We start from the raw sequence: 23,793 nt of genomic DNA, 5'->3' as shown, positions 1-23,793 counted from the left end.
AGATGACTTAATAGGTCCTCCTTGGAGTAGCAAGTGACCTTTCTAAGGTACTGACATGCCACTTTTTTAGGACATTTAGTATACTTATATTGAAGATAAGCATTTATAAAAAGATTGCCATGAAAATAATTACAAATAAGTCACTAATTCTACTGTGTGAAGTGATTAAATAGAGAAATTGTATGAAGAATTCATTAAGCTCTCTCAAATTAAATGAACCGAAAACAGTGATACAAAGATGTATATAAGGGATTGTGAAAAATATGACCCAGGAAATCATAAACAAAAGAAACCAAAGATCAGGAGTGAAACAAGGATGCCCATTATCACCTCTATTATTTAACATTGTACAAGAAACACTAGCTGTAGTAATTAAAGAAAAAGAAATGAAGGCATCAAAATAGGCAAGGAGGAGACCAAGTTATCACTCTTTGCAGATGACATGATGGTCTACTTAAAGAATCCTAGAGATTCAACCAAAAAGCTAATTGAAATAATCAACAACTTTAGCAAAGTTGCAGGATACAAAATAACCCCACATAAGTCATCAGCATTTCTATATATTTCCAACACATCTCAGCAGTAAGAGTTAGAAAGAGAAATCCCATTTAAAAATCACCAAAGACAATATAAAATACTTAGGAATCTATTTGCCAAGACCAAAACAGGAATCATATGAACACAACTACAAAACACTTTCCACACAATTAAAACTAGATCTAAACAACTGGAAAAATATTAATTGCTAATGGGAAGGATGAGAGAATATAATAAAAATGACAATCCTACCAAAAATTTACTTATTCAGTGTCATACCTATCAAATTACCAAGAAACTTTTTTACTGAATTAGAAAAAACTATAACAAAGTTCATTTGGAAGAAGAAATGATCAAGAATATGAAGGCAAATAATGAAAAAAAAATGCAAAGGAAGGAGGACTTGCAGTCCCAGATTTCAAACTATACTACAAAGCAGCGGTCATCAAAACAATTTGGTACTGGCTAAGAGTCAGAAAGGAGGATCAGTGGAATAGACTCGGGGTAAGTGACCTCAGTAAGACAGTCTATGACAAGCCCAAAGATCCCAGCTTTGGGGACCAAAACCCACTATTTGACAAAAACTGCTGGGACAATTGGAAAACAGTATGGGAGAGATTAGGTTTGGATCAACAATTCACAACCTACAACAAGATAAATTCATAATGAGTGAATGATTTACACACACACACACACACACACAATTTTTAAACCCTTACCTTCCGTCTTGGAATCAATACTGTACGTTGGTTCCAAGGCAGAAAAGTGGTAAGGGCTAGGCAATGGGGGTTAAGTGACTTGCCCAGGGTCACACAGCTGGGAAGTGTCTGAGGTCAGATTGGAACCTAGGACAACCTCCCGTCTATAGGCCTGGCTCAAAAGCCACTGAGCTACCCAGTTGCTCCCTGAATGATTTAATATAAAGGAAACTATAAGTAAATTAGGTGAACACTGAATAGTATAACTGTCAGATCTTTGGAAAAGGAAAGATTTTAAGACTAAACAAGAGTTAGAAAAAATTACAAAATGTAAAATAAATAATTTTGATCACATTAAATTAAAAAGGTTTTGTACAAACAAAACCAATGCAACCAAAATTAGGAGGAAAATAACAAATTGGGGAAAAAACCTTTATAACAAAAACCTCTGAAAAAGGTTTAATTACTCCTATTTATAAAGAGCTAAATCAATTGTACAAAAAACCAAGCCATTCTCCAATTGATAAATGGGCAAGGGACATGGATAGGCAGTTCTCAGATAAAGAAATCAAAACTATAAATAAGCACATGAAAAAGTGTTCTAAATCTCTGATAATCAGAGAGATACAAATCAAAACAACTCTGAGGTATCACCTCACACCCAGTGGATTGGCTAACATGACAGCAAAGGAAAGTAATGAATGCTGGTGTAAAAATGGAAACTTGAATCTAGGACTTCAATCCCCAGAAGTCCTTGCTCTACTTCCAGGATGCTTTGTAATCACACTAAATTCTCACCTGGCCCGAGAGCAAATTATTATTTAAAGGGTCTCTGCCTACCGCGGGGTCTCTGCTTTCCTGTTGCCGCTTCCAAGCAGATGCGCCTTTTTCATGATGATGTAGGTGAGGTTGTCTAGGCCTCACTGGGCCAAGCACGTGCTTTCTCATTCTGTATTTTCTTTAATCCTTAACCTTTAATAAACCTCTAAAAATATAATACTCCTTGCAGAGAGAAACTAATTTCTACCTGCCTCAGTTTCCCCCCAAAATTTTAACTCTTACACCGGAGGGGATGTGGCAAAGTTGGGACATTAATGCATTGCTGGTGGAGTTGTGAATGGATCCAACCATTCTGGAGGGCAATTTGGAACTATGCCCAAAGGGCGCTAAAAGACTGTCTGCCCTTTGATCCAGCCATAGCACTGCTGGGTTTGTACCCCAAAGAGATAATAAGGAAAAAGACTTGTACAAGAACATTCATAGCTGAGTTCTTTGTGGTGGCCAAAAATTGGAAAACGAGGGATGCCCTTCAATTGGGGAATGGCTGAACAAACTGTGGTATATGTTGGTGATGGAATACTATTGAGCAAAGGAATAATAAAGTGGAGGGATTCCATGTGAACTGGAACAACCTCCAGGAAGTGATGCAGAGCAAAAGGAGCAGAACCAGGAGAACATTGTACACAGAGACGGATACAATGTAGCACAATCGAATGTAATGGACTTCTCTAGTAGTGGCAATGCAATGATCCAGGACATTTCTGAGGGACTCATGAGAAAGATGCTATCCATATCCAGAGAAAGAACTGTGGGAGGAGAAACACAGAAGAAAAACAACTGCTTGATCACACAGTTCGATGGGGATATGATTGGAGATGTAGACTCTTAATGATCACCCTAGTGAAAATATCAATAATATGGAACTAGGTCTTATAAAACCGAGTGGAATTGCTCATTGGCTTCAGGAGGAGAGTGGAAGGAGGGGAGTGAAAGAACATGAATCATGTAACCATGGGAAAAGTTTCTTAATTAATCAATTAAATAAAATTTAAAAAAATAAATGACCAAACAAAAGAAACCAAAGTCTAATAGACCAGTACAAAAACATTATATCTGTGATTCATGAATATTGTTTTCAAGAAGGAAGAGGGGAGGGGGCAGCTGAGTGATTTAGTGGATTGAGAGCCAGGTCCAGAGATGGGAGGTCCTGAGTTCAAATTTGACCTCAGACACTTTCTAGCTATGTGACCCTGAGCAAGTCACTTAACCTCCATTGCCTAGCCCTTACCACTCTTCTGCCTTAGAACCAATACATAATATTGGTTCTAAGACAGAAGGTAAGGGTTATTTTAAAAAAACAAGGTGAAAAAATAGAAATAATAGACAAGTTTCAAGCATCTTGTAATCTCCCTCTATGATATATGAACACATAAATTTCTTATTATATTGAAAAGATAAAAATTATCTGGCATTATTTCTAAATCAGAATTCCATAAATTGTTTGTAAAATGACTATGAGTTTATTATAACAAAGATCAAAGGCTATAGCAAATTCAAAGAATGATAAAAAAATAAATCATGAAATTAGCACAATTCCAATTTTGAATAAAATGTTGATAATGAAAAATTGAAATGGCTAAAAAAGATTATTATCATTTCCAATGGAAGTTCAATTCTTGTAAATTAATTTCTAAAATAAGGAAAACAAAAGAATCTGGAAATCACCATGGATGACTAACACATGACCTCTGCCAAGTGGAGAAATACAACCGCCAAAGGCAACATAAACTCAGAATATAAATTTATGTGTAAAATTTACAAATTATTCCTTCAACTTAGAATAAAATGCATTTGTAAGAATCTCCTATGTGCACTGCATCGAGGTAGGGGAATAAAGACCCTGCCCTCTAGAAGCCTACAGTCTCATCCAAAATGGTGGAATAGTACCTTCAGCTGAGCCTTTGGGGGGAGGGAGAGGAGAGTTCCCAGATCCAGCAGAGAAAGGGCTGATGTTGTGAAGGGAGCAGAAGCAGATGTACCTAGGAAAGAAGCAGCAGCTATGTGGCTCTGACCCTATAAGATCTCAGACAACAAAGGCAGGGACTTGAGACCAAATGAAAACCTACAGTTCCGTCCCTCTGAATCTGCAGTTTGTTCTGAATCTGAAGCTATTTGTGGCTAAATAAAACAGAAGTTCAATGGAGTTCCAGCCAGGGAGTTCAACCAGTTCCAACAGTTGTGTTGCTTAGATGCAAATCTGGAACAGAAGCTTATTAGGCACAGATAAGGCACGAATACAAAAATCAAATTTTATCCTGGATTAGAATGTTTTAGGTACACTAAAAGGTTCTAAGTCTTCAAACTTGTATTACTTTTAATATCCTTAAAGAATGCAGCGTTTGATAAACAGAGAAAAGACTATCAAGACAATAGAAAATGCAACAGAGTCAAACAATTTCTAGACATATTTCTGCCAAGATTTCAAAAAGCCTGGCCTTAAGGCAAAGTCCTAGAACGAGTAAGCAAAACAACAAAGTCAAATTTCACCATAAAAATTGGTTACACCATTCACAAATCAAGAGAACATGACTAAAGCTTTGCTGAAAAAACATGGGTTTGAGTATGTGTTTTATTAGAATTCTAGGAATAACTGAGAATTTTTTTTAAAGATTAAAATGATAGTATAAACAAAATTAGAGCACTGGAAGAAATAACTGGAAAAGAAGAGGGCTCAGGAGGAAAAACTTGGAAATAAAATTTTACAGTTTAGCACAAAAACCTTAGTCAAACAACAAACTCCTTGAAAATTAGGATGGACTGAACAGAAATAATTTCATAAGACAACAAGAAACATCAAAACTGTCAAAAGATTTGAAAATCGAAACTCACCAATAAAACAAATCACAGAGAGCTCATTTTAAAATCATTGGCCTTCCAGCAGGTAATACAAGACAAAGAAAAAAGAGTTTAGACAGTATACTTCATGAAGTTGAAAAGGAAAACTACCCAGATCTCTTATGCACAGACAGGAAAGTGAAAAGTGAAGTAATCCACAGGTTAGGATCTGAAATAACCCAACAAAAAACCAAATAGCATAAAAGCAAAAAAAGAAAGTATTCAAGAATCAAGGACCCACAACCAGGATCACATAAAATTTAGCAATCTCTATAAAAAAGTGGAGAACATGTGATGCAATATGCCAAAAGCTAAAAGATTTTGCCTTACAACCAAGAATAACTTGCCCAGCAAAAGTAAATATAATGTTACAGTTTAAAAAAATTGGATCTTCAAGGAAACTGATGACTTTCAAGTAATGCTGATGAAGACCAGAGCTGAGCAGAAATCTTCAAATGCAAAGTAATCAGGTGACATAAATAGGTAAATATTGAGTGGGAAATTATAAACAAATAAACAAGGATGAAATGCTTATATTTCAAAGGGGCTAATTGATAGAGACATTCCATGAAAACTCTTAAAATCAGAAAGGATCATAGAGTGAATTAAAACCGAGGCCTTGTGAATGATTTTGTTTTAATATAATGATTACAATAGAGGAAAGGAAGAAAGGGAATATACTAAAGGAAAAAAAAAACAAGAAGCAAGGTAGGAGAAATTAGTTCTACTAACCAGGGTTCCCAAGTAGAAGAATATGTAAACAAGAAGTAAAAGTTCAGGAGCATTGATGTGACTTGAGATATTTTGAAATGGATAGCCTATAAACATCTTAAAATCAATGTGTTCAAAAGAGAACTCCTTATTTTTCCCTGAACATGTTCCCCTTTTCCAAACTTCTCTATTACTATTGGGAACAACACAGCCTCACCCAATTCCCTAGGCTTGCAACCTAGATAAATAGCAAGCCAATTTTCACAACTTTCATCCCCTCTCTCATTTTCAATTTGTTGTTGAGGTCAGTCAGTATCTTGGCTGTGAGACCTCTCAAATACCTTCCTTTCTCTCTTCTGATACTGCCACCATTTTTGTGCAGGTCCTCATTTCTTCATTTCAATAACTTGCTGGTTGGTCTGCCTGCCACAAGGCTTTCTCCACTTTCTCCAGTGCATCATCCTCCATTCAGCTGCCACCAAAGTGATATTCCTAAAGCACAGTTCTGATCATGTCACCTCTATTCAACTCTAATGACTCAAGGCTCAAAGCCCTTCATAATAATTAGGTTCCACTTGCTATCCTTTCAGCCTTATACCTTACACTCTCCTGTAGATTTTTCAATCCAATGACACCGACCTCCTTGTTGTTCCTGAAATAACATATGGGGCTCTGGGTATTTACACAACCTGTCTCATCTCCACCTCCTGGCTCTTTTGACTTCCTTCAAGTCTCAGCTAAATTCTCACTTTCTACAAGAAGCCTTTCCTCCTAATCCTTCTTAATCCTGGTGTCTTCTCTCTGTTGATTTTTTCCTAGCTATCCTGTATGTAACTTGTTTATTTAAGAGTTATTTGCATGTTGTTTCTCCTGTTAATTTGAGAGCTCCTCCAGTCTAGGGACAGCCTTTTGCTTTTCTCTGTATCCTCAGTGCTTAGCAGAATACCTGGCATAAAGAAGGCACTTAATAAATGCTTAATTAATGACTGACTTGAACCTCAATTTGATCTGAACCAGTCAAAAGAGGGAAGAATGTATACAAATACATTTTGAGGAAGTTATGCATTGAATTAATTGAGAAAACAGAAGGAAAAGAAGAGAAGTGAGAGAGAACAAAAAAGGGAGCACAGATTAAGGAGTAGGTTATTAATAAATAAAACAGATTCTGTTCATGGAGACTTTAAAATGACAGGAGGAATGGAACTTGTGATGGGATTCCAGATGAGGGAAAGAAAAGGACAAAGAAACGGAAGTGGATTGCAGTAAACCTCAAGTACTGGTGGTGAGCAAAAGCCTGACTCTTGAGAGTGGGAAATGAGAGCAGAAAATATAAGAAAAGAGGATGAAGGGGGAAAACCCAATAAACAATTTTGATCATGATGGGATGGGATGATCTGGAAATGTATAGCAGGACAGATTAGAAAGCAAAATCTGGCAATATCTTGTTTATATGAAGTACACTTGTATCATAAACACTGATACAGATTTAAAATGAAGCTAAAGAAAGATCCATTTTACTTTGCTGAAAACAGGAAAGCAGGAATAACTCTCTTCTTCCCTAGATCACATCTCACATCACTTAGATGATTTCCCTATCTCCTCTTTCATCCCTGCCACATGTAAAGAGACCCTTCTCCTTGCTAAGGCTAATCCCCCAACCCCCAAGTAATCTCATTTCATCCTCTCTACCCAAGCAGATTGTGTCCTTTTTGAATGACTACTAATACTCTCATACTAATTTTCAATCTCTTTCTGTCTACTGGCTCCTTTCCTACTTACTTACAAATACACCCATGCCACCTCATCCTCAAAAAAATCCTCACTTCTTCTATCTACTTTTACTAGATATTATCTTATATTCCTCCTTTCTATAGCTCACCTCTTTGAGAAAGATATATATATATATATATATATATATTCAGTGCCTCTACTTCTGTTCCTCTCCCTCTCTTCTTTTCAGTCTGGCAGGCATGGCATCATTCAACCAGAATTCCTCTCTCCAAGGTTTCCAGTGATCTCTTAATTGCTAAAAGTAATAGCTTTTTCTCAATCCTCATCCTTCGTGACCTCTGTAGCTTTTGATGATGTTGATTATTCTGTTCTCCTTAATGCTCTCTTCTCTCTAGGTTTTCCTGACATTGCTGTCTTCTGTTTCAACTCCTACCTGTCTTACCACTTCTTCTCTTTCATTAGAGCTTAAGCCAAGTCATGCTTGATAACTATGAGTGTCCCCCAAGACTGTTCTGGGTCGCCTTCCCTTTTCCCTCTCATTCTCTGTATAGCTTTAGTGATCTTATCAGTTCTCATGGATTCAATTACTACTATCTCTCACATGTTCCTCTCTTTCTCCTGCTACAATGCAGACTCTTTTCAATGATTGAAAAGTTGTAATAGCTTGCTTTTCTTGGTCTTCCTGCTTCATCTCTCCCCACTCCAATCTATTTTCCACTCATCTATTAAAATTATCTTAAAATGTGGGTTTGGCCATGTCCCACATTATTCAATTAAATTCAGTACCTCCCTATCTAGTTCTCCCCATGTTGGTCTTTGGATGGGCTTGGTTAAATAGTCTTTATACATGGAGTACCCTTAAAGGTTTAACCCAAGATGTCACTTTTTTTTCCCAAAAAGCATCAAGTAAAAATATTTTATTCTAGCTTTATTTTTTATTTTTATAATCCCAATTAAGTTGAAATTGCAAAGAATTGCACCACGATTTACAAAGAGTACAAATTTGGCAAACATTTGATTGATTTGAATTTAAGAAATAATATACCATTTATTTCTACTACCTTCCTTTTCCAAACCAGTTGCCAATGCATGTCACCACACTAGGCCAGCCTGTGGTCTGCACCAACCCATTAGCTATCTGTAAAAGAAGAAGAAGAAGAAAATGATTTATCATAATGTTTTCATTGTCTATTTTTCTTAAGTTTGAACATAGAGTGTAGAGCTTACATTTGTAGTATGGGACAAGATTTGATTACAACTTGTATCTTTTATAAACTTCTAGTTGGTCACTGAAGAAAAAACCATAACAAAGCTCATTTGGAAGAACAAAAGATCAAGGATATCCAGGGAAATTATGAAAAAAATGTGAAGGAAGGAGGCCTTGCAGTCCCAGATCTCAAACTATACTATAAAGCAGTGGTCATCAAAAACAATATGGAACTGGCTAAGAGACAGAAGGGAGGATCAGTGGAATAGACTTGGGGTAAGTAACCTTAGCAAGACAGTCTATGATAAGCCCAAAGATCCCAGATTTGGGGACAAAAAAAAAACTGCTGGGAAAATTGGAACAGTGTGGAAGAGATTAGGTTTGGATCAACACCTAACACCCTACACCAAGATAAACTCAGAATGGGTGAATGAATGACTTGAATATAAAGAAGGAAACTATAAGTAAATTAGTGAACACAGAATAGTATACATGTCAGATCTTTGGGAAAGGAAAGTTGTTTTTTTTGAAAATTTTAGTCAATTTAGAACATTATTCGTTTTTCCTCTGAATGTGGATAGTGTTCTTTCTCATAGATCCCTCCAAATTGTCCTGGATCACTGCATTGCCACTAATGGATAAGTCCACTACATTTGATTGTACCACAGTGTATCAGTCTCTGTGTACAACGTTCTCCTGGTTCTGCTCCTGGAGGTCATTCCAGTCCCCATGGAATTCCTCCACTTTATTATTCCTGTGAACGCAATAGTATTCCATCACCAACATATACCACAATTTGTTCAGTCATTCCCCAATTGAAGGGCATCCTCTCATTTTCCAATTTTTTGCCACCAGCAAAGGAAAGATTTTAAGACCAAGCAAGAGTTAGAAAAAAATCACAAAATGTAAAATAAATTTAAATTAAAAAGGTTTTGTACAAACAAAACCAATGCAACCAAAATGAGAAGGGAAACAACAAACTGGGAAAAAATCTTTATGACAAAAACCTCTGAAAAAGGTCTAATTACTCAAATTTATTAAGAGCTAAATCAATTGTATAAAACAATCAAGTCATTCCCCAATTGATAAATGGGCAAGGGATATGAATAGGCAGTTTTCAGACAAAGAAATCAAAAGTATCAATAAGCACATGAAAAAAATCTTCTAAATCTCTTATAATCAGAGAAATGCAAATCAAAACAACTCTGAGGTATCACCTCACACCCAGCGGATTGGCTAACATGACAGCAAAGGAAAGTAATGAATGCTGGAGGGGATGTGGCAAAGTCGGGACATTAATACATTGCTGATGGAGTTGTGAATGGATCCAACCATTCTGGAGGGCAATTTGGAACTATGTCCAAAGGGCACTAAAAGACTGTCTGCCCTTTGATCCAGCCAGAGCACTGCTGGGTTTGTACCCCAAAGAGATAATAAGGAAAAAGACTTGTACAAGAATGTTCACAGCTGTGCTCTTTGTGGTGGCAAAAAATTGGAAAATGAGGGGATGCCCTTCAATTGGGGAATGGCTGAACAAATTGTGGTATGGAATTGTGGTGATGGAATACTATTGTGCTAAAAGGAATAATAAAGTGGAGGAATTCCATGGGGACTGGATCGACCTCCAGGAAGTGATGCAGAGTGAGAGGAGCAGAACCAGGAAAACATTGTACACAGAGACTGATACACTGTGGTTCAATCGAATGTAATGGACATCTCCATTAGTGGCAATGCAGTGATCCAGGACAATTCAGAGGGATCTATGAGAAAGAACACTCTCCACATCCAGAGAAAGAACTGTGGGAGCAGAAACACAGAAGAAAAACAACTGCTTGATTACATGTGTCGAAGGGATGTGGCTGGGGATGGAAACTCTAAATGATCATCCTAGTGCAAATATCAACAACAAGGAAATAGGTTCTGATCAAGGACACATGGAATACCCAGTGGAATTGCATGGCAGCTATAGGAAGGGATGGGGGGAGGGGAGGGAAAGAATATGATTCTTGTAACCAAGGGAAAATATTCTGAATTGACTAATAAAATAAAATTTAAAAAAAAAATTGGTCACTGAAATACTATCACTGAATTTGAGAATTTAAACAGCCTTTCTTAGATTTTGACAAGGGCCCTGCCCAAAAAGGAAATGATCACTCTCAATTAGAGCAGTAATTTTCAACTTTTCTAAGTTGGAAATAATTATAACATGTTGAATGGAAACTGAAAATAACAAAAAGAATTATATAGCATATAAGCAAAAAGCAGAAAGGACACTGCTAATTTCTTCTGTTCATTTTCAGTAGAAATCCTATGAACTTAGAATATACATATCATACACATTCAAATACACATATAAATTGATGCATATGTAATTATGTTTATAGGATTATGGATTTAGAGTAAAAGGTCCTTAGTGGCCATGTGATCTTAAGCCCATATTTTATAGTCCAATAAAGCCAAGAGAGACTAAGTGATTTGTCCATGGTTACATGACTATAGCAAATGTCAGAAATTGGATCCAAACTCAGGTGTGAGGTCATAAGCACTTGAATCAGGGTGGGTGCACTGTTTGAGGAGAGGAGGGGTGGTACAAAAAAGAAGTTACACAGAAATGGCAGGATAGGACATTAGATTAGATATTGAGAACGAAAGAGCATGAGGAATTAAGGATGACAGAAAGAGGAAGCTAGGTAGCATAGCAGCTACAGTATCAGGCCTAGAATCACTTCCTAGCTGTATAACCCTGGGCAAATCACTTAATCCTGATTGTCAAAGCCCATGTTAGTAAACCTATGGCACATATGCCAGCTCCTGCCAGAGGGGGCTGCTCCCCTCCCCATCTCCAAGGGCACCTGAGGGCATTTCTCTCATCACCCACCCCTCTGCCCAGCAGCCTAATTGGAGTGCTTCCTTCCTCCCCTTTCTGGGCCTGGTGAGGGGCTCGAATGCAGGCTGAGAGTTGCGGTTCGGGCACTCAATCTCTAAAAGGTTCACCATCACTGGTCTAAGCCCTTTAAGCTCATCTGTCTTAGAACTGATACTATGACAGAAAGTAAAGGTTTTAGGGGGGGAAAGTAATTAGAAAGTTAGGAAGAGGGTAAGATTTTGGGCAAGACATAATTTCAGTTTTGGACATACTGAGTTTAAGATGTCTATAGGACATCCACTTTGAGATATATATAATAGGCAGTTAGATGTGAGAGTAGGGGTTGGGAAAAAGGGAAAGGAACAAATATCTATTAAGTGTGCAAGGCATTGTGCTAAGCACTTTACAAATATTATCTCATTTGATCTTCACTACAATCCAGTGACATGGGTGCTATTATTGTCCCCAACTTAAAGAAGAGGAAACTGAGGCATAGACATTAAGTGACTTAGTTAAGATCATAGCTCATCAGTCTGAGGTTAAATTTGAACTCATTTTTGTGACTCCTGCGCCAGACCTTTATTCACTGTGTCACCTAACTGAGCTTAAGGTTAGATAGAGGAATCTTGAGAGTCATCTACACAGAGGTGATAGAAAATGGAGGCTGACTGAATTTAACAAGTGAAATTGTATAGAAAGAGAAGAAAGTCTAAGGTGAGAGCTTTGGGGATTCCCATGATGAATGGACATGACATAGATGATCCAATGTTCAGACAGGTAGGAGGGGAAGTATCATGGAGTATCTCCAGAGTACTATCATGAAAATAGAGAGAGGAGACTATCAAGGAGAAGGGAATGATGGACCATATCCAAGGTTGCAGAGAAGTCAAAAAGTATGAGGATTGAGAAAATGCTGTTAAACGTGGTAATTTCACTAGTAACTTTAGAGAGAACAGCTTAGGTTGAATGATGAGGTCAGGAGTCAGACTGCAAAGACTCAAGAAGAGAGTGAGAGGAAAAGAAATGGCATCATTGATTTTAGAAGGTCTTCTGGGAGTTTAGCCACAAAAGAGAGGAGAGACATAGGATGAAAGTTAGAGGGGATGCATGGATCAGGTGAGGGATAAGGGAGACATGGGCACATTTTTAGGTAGTAGAGGAAAGGATTGGGATTGACTGAAAGAAGTCGGGGCAGCTAGATGGTTCAATGGATTGAGTACCAGACCTAGAGATGGGAGGTTGTGGGTTCAAATCTGAATTTACTCAGTTCATAGCTATGCGATCCTGGACAAGTCACTTAGAACTCATTGCCTACCTCTTGCCATTCTTTTATCTTGGAACCATTACATAGTATTGATTCTAAGATGAAAGGTATAGGTTTAAAAAGAAAAGAAAAGAAAATTAGTGAGAGATTAGGGATGACAGAGGGGAGCAATTTGCTAGAGAAGATGCAATGGAATGAGATCACTTTTTCATGAAGAAGCATTTGTCATCTTTTTCTTCAACTCTGTGTGCCCCCTCTCCAAAATCAGAGCACTCAATTCCTAATACTTTCTAGATAAATCTAGGATAGAAACAAAATTATAAATTCATTTATACTTAGATATGGCTGCATCATTCCTTTGCTAAATACCTCTTTATTTTTAAAAATGTTGCCTCCTTTTCTAATGGAAGGAGAAGGAGGAAGCTTACTGGGCACTTCAACGTAACAAACAAACAAACTTAATTTCCAAAAAAGTTCCTTGGAGAAGAAATGTCTGAAGTCAAAAGAATCTTTAAAGGTTGGATGTGTCACCTGAGTTTCAGACAGAAAGAGAGGACCAAGAAACTTGTGGGCAACATTTGTTCCCAGCTCCAACACTACTAGAATGACTCTGATACTTCACTTTGACCGATTACCAAGGCTGAATCTCAGTGTGTGCTCTATCGAGTATTAACTTGAAGCTGAAGTACTCACCTGAGTGATGACGTAGAATCCAAAATTGTGAATGTTGTAGAAATAGCCCAAGCCAAAAAGAGCTGTGAAGGCTCCACTGGCAAACATGCCAAACGTTAGGTAATATCGAATTGGCAGGCGTTCCCCTATTATGCCACTGAAAAAGAAATGAGGAAGCAGAGGGTAAGAAAACAAGCAAACTGCTAAGCTAAGCTACTGAACATTCTTATGCTGTTAGTTGATCTTTGAGAAATGCAAACAATTAAGAAACTCCAAGAAGAACAGATATCATAACTTCTCCTTTAAGACATTTATTAACCAGATAAGGACAATAAGCTCTACTGGGCTCTTCCTTCATCCGAAAGAATTAATGATAAAACACTCAATCTCATGACTGTTTGTTATTTAGTAAATAAACAGATACCCTGACACGAGTTAGTATTTTAGTGTCCGCAGTATCTAACAAATGTGCATTTTAAAATGCAAACTATCAAATCTGAAGAAATATGAAATGAATCAGAAACACAACACAGCGTGTATTTCTAGGGAATCAGCTCCCTTCAATTTACTCAAACGAGTGCTTGCCAATTATTCTACAGAGGAGCATTACCAGGAAAACCTTAAGGAATATTTAACCACCCTAAAGTACTTACTGAATAAATTAGCACCTTGTCTTTTATCCTGAAAACAGAAAAGCTAATGAGAGCTGCCTGAACCCTTTTTGAAAACTAAAAGCTTTAGAAGTGATTCTGTGCAATGCCAACAAAAGAGAGATTAAGTGATCTGTCTGAGAGAAGCAGCACGGTTCTGTAGTTCCATCACAGATGATTCAGAATTCCAATTCTTTTTTTAATCTTTAAGTCCAATAAAAAGTCTATTTTTTTAATTATTTATCACATATGCTATAATACTATAATACTATAATATTATATAATAATATAATCCATTTTTTTCTGAATTTGCAAAATAAGAGAAATCTACCTTGAATTTGGTATGTAGTCCATTTCAGTATTGAAACAGAAAGAAATAAATTTCAAGCCTACCTAATCTTTAGGGGTTACCAAATTCGTTTTTTCATAAGTTTGGTTTCTATCAAAAATATTCAGGAATCAAATTTGAACTCGGATTTTTGTGAAGTTGTACGTGCAGAGTGTGCGAATCTGTGTGTGTGTTTGTGTGCACATACACTAAGGGCAGGTGGTCATCCTAACATGAGGAAAAAGCAAAAATGGTATAGGAAGGAACAGAATAAGTGGTCCAAAGTGGACACAAAGAAGAAAAAAGGATGTGAATAGGCACCATTTCAGGAAGCTGGAGAGTAGAAATGTATGTACGATACTAGGAGGGAAGGGGAAAAGAAATAGCCCCTGGGTACTTGAAGCTACAGAACAGGTATGAAGTTCTTCCTTTGTTCCTAGGGGAACTGAATTCTCTGAGGAAGAAGTCGCTTCCAATGCTTCAAGGAAAGATGATGCCGATATTTGTGTATAATCAGAAGAAAGGACTTCGTAGATATTTCAAACTTGCTTTGCTGTCCACATGGTTTTAGAAAGTTTTATTGTTTAAAAAAGTTAAATAATTTTAGAAGTTTTACCAGAGCTTAAGAGTTAAAAAATGTCAGGATTTCCACTGAAATATTTTTCTAGCAACTAATTTCCCAAGTTATGTTGTACCTGCTTAAATACTCTCTTTCCAATTTTTAACGGTATTTTTACATTTTTTCACACCTTCCTACTTCCATTTGCTTTTTAAAAACTCCTCACCTTCTGTGTTACAATCAATACTGTGTATTGCTTCCAAAGCAGAAAAGCACTAAGAGCTAGGCAATGGGGGTTGTGACTTGCCCAGGGTCACAGGGCTAGTTCCAACTGCTTTGGAATCTAAAGATCAGCCCTCCGATAAGCAGGCTATAAATCTGAAATTCCTCGTCTGTTGGTGGTGCTGCCTGGAATTACTAAAAAAATGATAGCACTTTTTCTTTTAAAAAAAATTTATATATTTAAAAAGTTAAAAAATCATCAATAACAGAAATCCTCTGCACCACTTCCTGCTTATTGTTCATGTTATACTGGATGTTCCAAAAGTATTTGAAAGGGTTCAAAACTGAATTATTTATCTTTGTCCTCAAAGCCCTCTGTTCTTCCCAAGTTCCATGTTATTGTCCAGGGCAACACCATCTTCTCAATTTCCCCAGGCTCTCCCCCGAAAGTTCAACATCAGTATTATCCTCTACTTCATTCTTTCTCAATCTATATCAAATAAATCGTGAAATGTTTTTCTATCTCCATAATTCGCCTCTTCTCCATTTGTAATGCTATCAGTCAACTTCTCATTTAGACTACTGACTCAACTTTTGAGTTGGTTTCCCAAGTCTCTCCCCAAGCCAAACCATCCCAGCCAGCAATTTTCCTAAAGCTGTGATCTGACCATGTTACTTCCCTACTCATTGAATTCCAGTAAATCTCTATTTCCTTCCAGCAATCTGGCCCCACTCTCTCGGACCTATTCCTCCCCTCCACTCGGGGATCTAGCCATAGTGATCTTCCTGCAGTCCTGATACAGGACACACTATCTCCCATCTCCATATACTAGTTTCTCAGCTTAGTTACAGTTTTCCGTGCACAGTCCTTCCTGATCTGCCTTCTCCAGTGTTAGCTTGTTTCTGTATTACATGTGTTTTGTATCTTTAAGCAGGGTAGGTAGAGGGTTCATCGGTCAGAAAGCCAAGCTTACAGATGACAGATCTTAGGTTCAAATCTGGCCTCAAACTCTTCCTAACTCTGTAACTTCTGGGCAAGTCACTTGACACCAGTGGCCAAGCTCTTGTTGCTCTTCTGCCTTAAACTCATAGTATTTATTCCAAGATAGAAGGTAAGGGTTTAAAACAACAACAATAATTATACGTAAGCTACCTGAGGGCAAGGAATATTTTGGTTTTCTCTTTGTATCCCCAGCATATAGTATGGTACCTCATAAATAGCAAGTGCTTAAATAATGTTTATTAATTCATTAATTGTGTAGGAAGGGAACTGGCACTGAGGAACCATTTTGAAGTGTTGGAAGAAGGGAAGAGTGGCACTTGATGAAGAAAGGGAGCTTGTGGGATATAGAGCTTTGGAGGTAGTCTTTTGCCCTGTGGGTGCGAGAGAGACAGGAGCAAAGGACCTGAGCTCAGGACCCCAAATCTGTGGTACCAGAGTCTTGCCTCAGTTTTCCCTTGCCCTGGAATACAGGAAGATCCCCAATATCTCTGGATCATTGATCAAAAAAGCAAAGAGAATAACTGCTGCTGAAGGGTTCTTTACCCCTGAACCCCACGAGGATCACCCCGAAGACCTGTTGTTGATTCTCCCCTAGTTTCTACAAGTTAATAATTGCTTATTTTCTTTTGATACTCAAGATTTCCTAAGCTATAATGAGCTCTCAAGCTCCGAATACTACCTTCTTGGTGTTACCAAGGCTAAGGTTTATATACCTTCTCGGGGCCTCATTTATTCCACCTATGAAATGATGGAATTAGACTCGAAGAAATCTATGGTACTGCCAATCTCTATCACTAAACAGTCTAATGTTTCTCTGAAACATTAGTCATTGATATAGCATGCTAAATGGTTCCTCTATTATACTTTAAGTCAAGCATTTATATTTAATTTATTATAAATTATATTTTATATTATATATTTTATATATAAATTATATATAATATAAATATTATACATAATATTTAAATAGGAGGGAGATGAAAGAATGCTAGACTTAGAATCATGGCTTCCCAGCTTACTGTTTCAATAGCAAGTCGCTTAACCTCTTAAAGCTTCAGCTTTCTCATCTCTAAAATGGAAATCGTACTTAAAACTTCCTAACATCATATTAATTATAATATAATTAATTATAAATAAGAAATTGTTAGAATATGATACAGAAGCCCTGAATTTGGCAAATTGAGAAGTTTTGAAGCCCTGAAGGTTGAAGGAGTACAAATACTGGGGATTTTTTTATATGAAGCAGATTAAAAACAAAAATAAGAGATAAATAAGCAGTAGTCTCTGTTTATTTTCTCTGCCCATTTAGAGAGAAAGAATATTAAGAGCCATATGGACAAGCATTGATCCTTGATTATATCAAGATTTCCTTACATGGAAGAAGGATTTGCCCTCTGGCTGGAATGGAGACAAAAGAAAGGGCATCAAAAAGCATTTGGGGATGGAATTCATGGTCTGAACAGAGCTGAGTTGGGTACAGGGTAAGCATTGTCCTTGGCTCTCATGGAGTGGTCACTAAAGCTGTACTAAATACACACAGCACGAAGTGTCCAAGTAGCTCTATTTCCTTAGAGACTGTGGCTACAGGATAGAGGAGGGCCCTGAGATCAAAGAGACAAGCCAAAACTGAAAAGCTTACTTACCTGAGATACATTCCAATTGCATAAGCACAAAGGAACGAATAATCCAATGCTCCCAGTAATTGTTGATAGTTCTTCTTATCTAAATACATATGAAAAACAATACGGTCATTACTAGTGTCCATCCTTATATTAAACATCTTAGAATGGTTCAAAAGAGGTACCAAAATCTGTCCTCATCCAAGTCTGGGCAACACTCAGAAGTCAGAAGGTATACGATACGGGAAATGTGACTTTTAAAATTCTCCTTGATTTCTTAGCAAGAAAAGATAAAGTTAATGCATTTGAAACTGGCAGTGCCCGTGCCTTCACTGTAAAATGACCATACAGGAATTGATTGGCCTTTGAAGCTCGAGCTCTTGAAGCAGATTGCATGGCTCCTTGGTCAAAAGGCATAAAAGGTTCCACCTGCGTAGAGATTGGGCACTTCCAACGTAGAGGATCGCAGAAGACCATGGGGGTCACCAAATGCTGCCCCACTGATCAGATATATCCCCCTATAAGGGTGGGAAGGATTGGTGAGTCTATAGAAGCTAAGCATTACTTAGTTTTTATATGAAACTTACTGTTTCATATACTTGCTATTTAAGGACTAAACTTTTTAGTGATTTAGAAATGTTTCCTATAGTCCCAATATCAAACCTATACTGACCAGAGTCAGGTTTGTGCCTGATATTTGGTAAAGCCAACAACTGAGATAAGATGGCCTCGGGCTCATGGTTGAGTTGGGGACAGGGCACTTTAATTATGGAGGGCAAGGTAATTAGAGGGATAGAGAGGGTCATCTAGCACCCACTAGCAAGGGCCCTTCTGTTTATATTTGGGGAGTCCTCTTTTTAAAAAATATATTTAAGTTTATTTATTTAATTGATTAATTTAGAATATTTTTCCATGGTTACATGAATCATGTTCCTTCCCTCCTCTCCCATAGCCAACAAGCATTTCCACTGGGTTCCACATGTGTCATTGATCAAGACCTATTTTCATATTATTATTTGCACTAGGGAGATCATTTAAAATCGACATCCCCGATCATATGGGGAGTCCTCTTAATGGAAAAGAAACATGAGAAGTTCTCATGATGGAAAAAGAGAAGGCTGTTATTCAGTTTAGTGGGCATTGGAAGAAAAGAAAGCCCCATGTTCAACTTTGTTTTTGACCATCTTGGAGGGGTAGTAAGACTGAAAGTGAACTGGCCCCAGACAGAGAGCTGTGGTCTCTTAGGGAGGGTGAAGTGAAGGTCAATGGTCAGCTACAGCAGTGAAGAGATCTCTCTTGAATTTGGACTGACAGGGGATAACCAGGGACTTATGAAATGATCTCTGACCCAGAAGGTTCACTACATCTCCCTGAGAATACAGCAACGAGACAGGAGAATGACAGCAAAGTTAAAAAAAAAGAATTGGGAACTATTGCTAATGGAAAAATAAAAAGAACACTAGACTTTTCTTATTACTGCTCTTGGGGATGGGGGAAGCAAGCCTTTCACCATCATGGAACTAAAGCAGGTGAAATCAAGGAACTAGAAGTTCAAAGACAATTTCATGGAGGTATTGGGAGTTTCAATATCATTTTAGAATCTAGAACAGATGGTAGGCGAGAGGCTTATAAATGTTTTGCCACAGTAAAAATAACCCTGATGGATATTGAAGAATCTGTGTCTATGCCAGAAATGTTATGACCTATGTTGTATCCTGAGTATTTCTGGTGCTGTTCTGACTCATCCTTCCTACTTTATATTATGAGATCCACTATGAACCAGAAAGATTTGGCATCACACACAGAGACCATATTATTGAGATATGAGATCTAGACATTCAAACAGGAAAAGAAAAGCCCAGGATTTCTGCCTTTTGTTTTTCATACTTTCTTCTTTTTTATTTCTTCCTTTTTAAAAAAGCAACTCTTTGGGAGTGGGAAGGTTGTACACCTTAAAGGGAAAAGAAAAAAAAATAACAATCCTGGAAGTCCCTAAAATAGTTCAAGTCCCATTTAAATAGTTGAAGGTCTTGTAAGACAAAGGAATCAGACTCTAAGCTCCGACTCCTCAATGTGGCTAGAACCAGATTAAAATGTAATCGAGAAATGTTTAACAAAATGAATGAAAATACAACACAACATAAATAGTGTTAATTTGTGGTTTTCTAAGTCAATATGCCCCCTACCCCATTTCATGGAAAGATTTGTTTCAACTGGTGTTTTGACACTACTATTTTAGAATGTTGATGCCATGTGGTTGATATGTGATAGGACTGATATCAATAATATTTATCAAGATTATTTTCCTCCATTAAGTGTCTGAGGCCAGATTTGAACTCAGAAGGGATTCATCTTCATGACTCTAAGCCTACAAATCTGTCTACTGCATCATTTAACTGCCCAACAGAGTACTGCTGTCTAATTGCTAATATGATGGTTGTGGAGCTGTTATTGGGTCCAATCACTCTGAAAGCCATGAGGAATTAGGAGAAGAAAGTGACTGATACATTCATCTCTGGAATCTAGAGAAACCACTATCTAGGTGGCAAGTAGATATCACTATTTATCTACATATTCCAGGAATATGGCTCCAAGGAGATCAAATACAGAAAGAAAGGTCCCAAATATGTCAAAATAGTAATTGCAGTACAGTTTGTTATAAGATAGGACTAGAAACAAAACAGGTATCCATCAATTATGAAGTGGCTAAAAAAATTGTGGCATATTATTGCACCTTAAGGTGATTAATATAAATCATTCAGAGAGAAATGAGAACAATTTTAATTATATATAATTGCTCCAATAACGTAAACAGAAAGAACAATAAAGTCAAAAGGGACACTGTAATTATCATTTCCTAGCTTGGCCCTTGAGAAGAGTTGAGAAAATGTTCTCTCCTCCCAATTTTCTTTGTAGAGATGGGGGGATTGATTGTGGTTGTTGAATTCTGTGTATACTATTGGATACATCTGCTATGCTGGTTGGTCGGGCTGAATTTTTTTCTTTTCAAAAATTTTGTTACTTGGGAATAGTATCGCAGGGAGCAGTGAACAGGAGAGATGTATTCAGAAACTAGCGTTATTTTGTTAATGCACCAATAAAAAATAACATTTGAAAGCTAAATAATTAAAGATGCACATATCTCTAAATTATTGTAAATAAATGATCAGTTGCTGCAATGTTTAAAATAGTGGCTTTTTTTCCTTGTAAGAGCTCAGTCCTTGAAATTAAAGCACATCACTTAAACTTAAGAACATTGACAATTATTTCACAAATTAGTAAGGCTAGAAAAGAAATGTAATTTCTGCCCATGACTTCATATGCAAAATCACCAAGGGATTTTTAGATGAATAAGAGACTGGTAGAATAGTGAGCTTACCAAAAGGTGCCCAACCGCAGTGAGTTTCATTATCTGATATTTTCCCAGCAGGAGCGCGGAAGGCATTTTCATTTACAATGTTGAGTTTAACCTTACCATGAGGAGCACAGTGCTTATGTAGTTCGCCCTAGTGGATTAAAGGAAAGAATACATGAAGAAACAGAAAATGTGACCAATGGAAAGTCAGAAGACAATATATGGTAATATAAACATAACTGGCTAGTATTATATGCGAAATCTGATTAACTACCACCCTTCTTTCCCCCTAAAAATACTTACAACTGAAGTAATTATGGAAAGCAAGAAATAGCTATTAGAAGTATAAATATTATGCTATAAATATTTATATAAACATAAATATGAAGTATAAATGTTAACAAACTGAAAATATTTGTAGCCCTTTTAAAAACTGTAATTTTTTTCTTAATCAAATTAGCTCTACTTATGACATTCTTTTACAAGAATTTTTTTAATCTTTTAGCAATAGCTAAGTGGTGCTGGAGTCAGGAAGGCTCATCTGAATTCAAATTTACTAGACTTGTGATCCTGGGCAAGTCACTTAAATTTTTTGCCTCGGTTTCCTCATTTGTAAAATGAGCTAGAGAAGAAAATGGCAAACTACTCTGGCATCTTTGCCAAGAATACTACATGGGGTCACAAAAAAATTGGACATATCTGAAAAATGACTGAACAACCACAATAAAACCTTTTAGCATTCTGCTGAAGTCTATGGATGCTTTCTCAGAAGAACATTTGTAAATAACTGAAAAAAATCTTTTTTTCTCCAGACTACTTTGCAGACCTCTTAAATCTATCCATAGGTCATTTCTCTGTTTCCCAAGCTCTGTAGACCCCAGTTTAAGATCCTTTGCTTTAAGAAGTGTGAAAGAGGGGGCAGTTAGGTGGTTCAGTGGAGAAGAACCAGGTCTAGAAATGGTACTGGGTTGAAGTCTGACCTCACCTAATTTGTAGCTGTGTGACCCTGGGCAAATCACTTAACCCCAGTCACCTAGCCCTTACCATTAGTATTGATTCTAAGATAGAAGGTAAGGGTGCTTTGTTTTGTTTTGTTATTAAGAAGTGTGAAGGAATTTGCTTTGACTGAATTGGAAGCAGCATTATTATTGGTTGTGGAATATTGCCATACCCATTGCAGACTATTAAAAAGCTTAGTTTGCCAAACTCTGCAACCAATCTAGTCAAAGAACAGCTCTGTGGAGTGTTAGCATTGCATCGTATTAGAGAGCAGCAGAAAGAGCATGACTTTCTTTCCTTTTCTCCTCCCATGGTAGTCTTCAGGGGATCGATTTGCACAGCAAACACATTGCTACATGACTCCAGCTCTATACACAGTCGTTGGATAGACCCAAATACAGAAACCAGGAAGCAACTTCAAGACGTGGCGTCTCTGGCAACAGGGAAGAAAGAGTTCCAATCACAGATCCAAGGGAGAATTAATATGGGAGCTGGCTTGCAGATATGAAACCTGGAGGGAATGAGGGTTCAAGTGGACTTCATGAAGAGCTAAAGGACATCAAGGCCCGAGTTGCCTTGGCTACATGTGCTTTGAACAGGTCTACCTTTGTATTAGTGTGTCCACTCTTCTCATGGACATGTATATTTATAGGAAAGTTGTTGTTTGTCCTTCGTTTTTGAAGAGGACTAAAGACATCATGGGGTGATGTTTTCTTGACTTGTTAAGTGAGGCATAAAAGAGTTGCATAAAGTCAACCTCCCTCTCTCTTCCAGAGTCATCAAAATCCAGTGGCAAGACAACAGTCAGAAAGACTGGGCATGGCTGTGGATGCAGTGGACAACCTTGGCCTCTTTGATGCTTGGCCAAGCTCTAAACACTCCCCAGAGTCTACACCTTTATGGTTTGGGGAACAAATTGTTCCCATGTGACCATTTCATTGGGGGAGGTCTTCATATGCTTGGGGTAGACACCCTCCTAACTAGATAGGTTTGTGGCCCATTGGATACCCTCAACCTGGTTTAGCCCATTTGTTGAGATGGTTTACTGGGCTAAAGCCACTGTACATGCTACAGCTCCCTGGAGATGGTGAGAATTGAGTGCCAGGTGGATATCAAAGGTAGAACAACCCTGCAAACATCTCAGCAAGCCCTCACACCAGAAGTGCTAGTCCTTCTTGAAGACCCATACATTCCACAGTTCAAATTTAGGGTAGGGGAATGTTTTGTAGCAACATAGCTCCATGTAGAAATAAGGTTACTTAGTTACATGTACACATAAAGCATCTTATCCTTGACTTAATGTAAATATTTTTAGATTTATTATTAAGAGAAGGTTTATAGATGAGGACTTAGTAGCTATAGTTTTAGGAGATCTAGACTTGATGACTATCTTTAGAGCTCTGGAGAATAGTCATTCATGACCATGTTAAAAACAAAAACAATAACCATATAATAATTTAAATGTATGCACAAAGTTTTTGACAAAATTAAAATCCTTTTCCTATTAAAAAACAGTGTAGGAAAAAATGGAGATTTTCTTACTACCTATCTAAAACCAAGAGGAGCATTATTTATAATGGAAACAAGCTAGATTCCTTTCCAATAAGATGTGGGATAAAGTGAAAATGTTCATTATTATCATTACTCTTAAGTATTATAATAGAAAGACTAGCTAGCAATAGAAAACAAAATGATGA

General features: G+C 37.3%; 1 protein-coding gene across 5 annotated transcripts in view; it reads right to left on the bottom strand.

Annotated features, from left to right (window-relative positions):
• The window catches only part of SLC37A1 (solute carrier family 37 member 1), a 183,831-nt gene that overhangs the window by 76,756 nt on the left and 83,282 nt on the right, over nucleotides 1–23,793 (bottom strand). For all 5 annotated transcript variants that reach the window (XM_056826006.1, XM_007493189.3, XM_007493188.3 and 2 more), the window contains 4 exons: nucleotides 21,122–21,248; nucleotides 17,767–17,845; nucleotides 13,383–13,518; nucleotides 8,414–8,490 (listed from right to left, as the gene is read on the bottom strand). In XM_056826006.1, the coding sequence (XP_056681984.1) occupies nucleotides 8,414–8,490; nucleotides 13,383–13,518; nucleotides 17,767–17,845; nucleotides 21,122–21,248 (419 nt within the window). The remainder of the gene's footprint in view (nucleotides 1–8,413; nucleotides 8,491–13,382; nucleotides 13,519–17,766; nucleotides 17,846–21,121; nucleotides 21,249–23,793) is intronic.

Source organism: Monodelphis domestica, chromosome 4 (genome assembly GCF_027887165.1).
Source record: "Monodelphis domestica isolate mMonDom1 chromosome 4, mMonDom1.pri, whole genome shotgun sequence".
Lineage (NCBI taxonomy): Eukaryota > Metazoa > Chordata > Mammalia > Didelphimorphia > Didelphidae > Monodelphis > Monodelphis domestica.
This window is presented reverse-complemented; position numbering and strand designations above follow the sequence as displayed.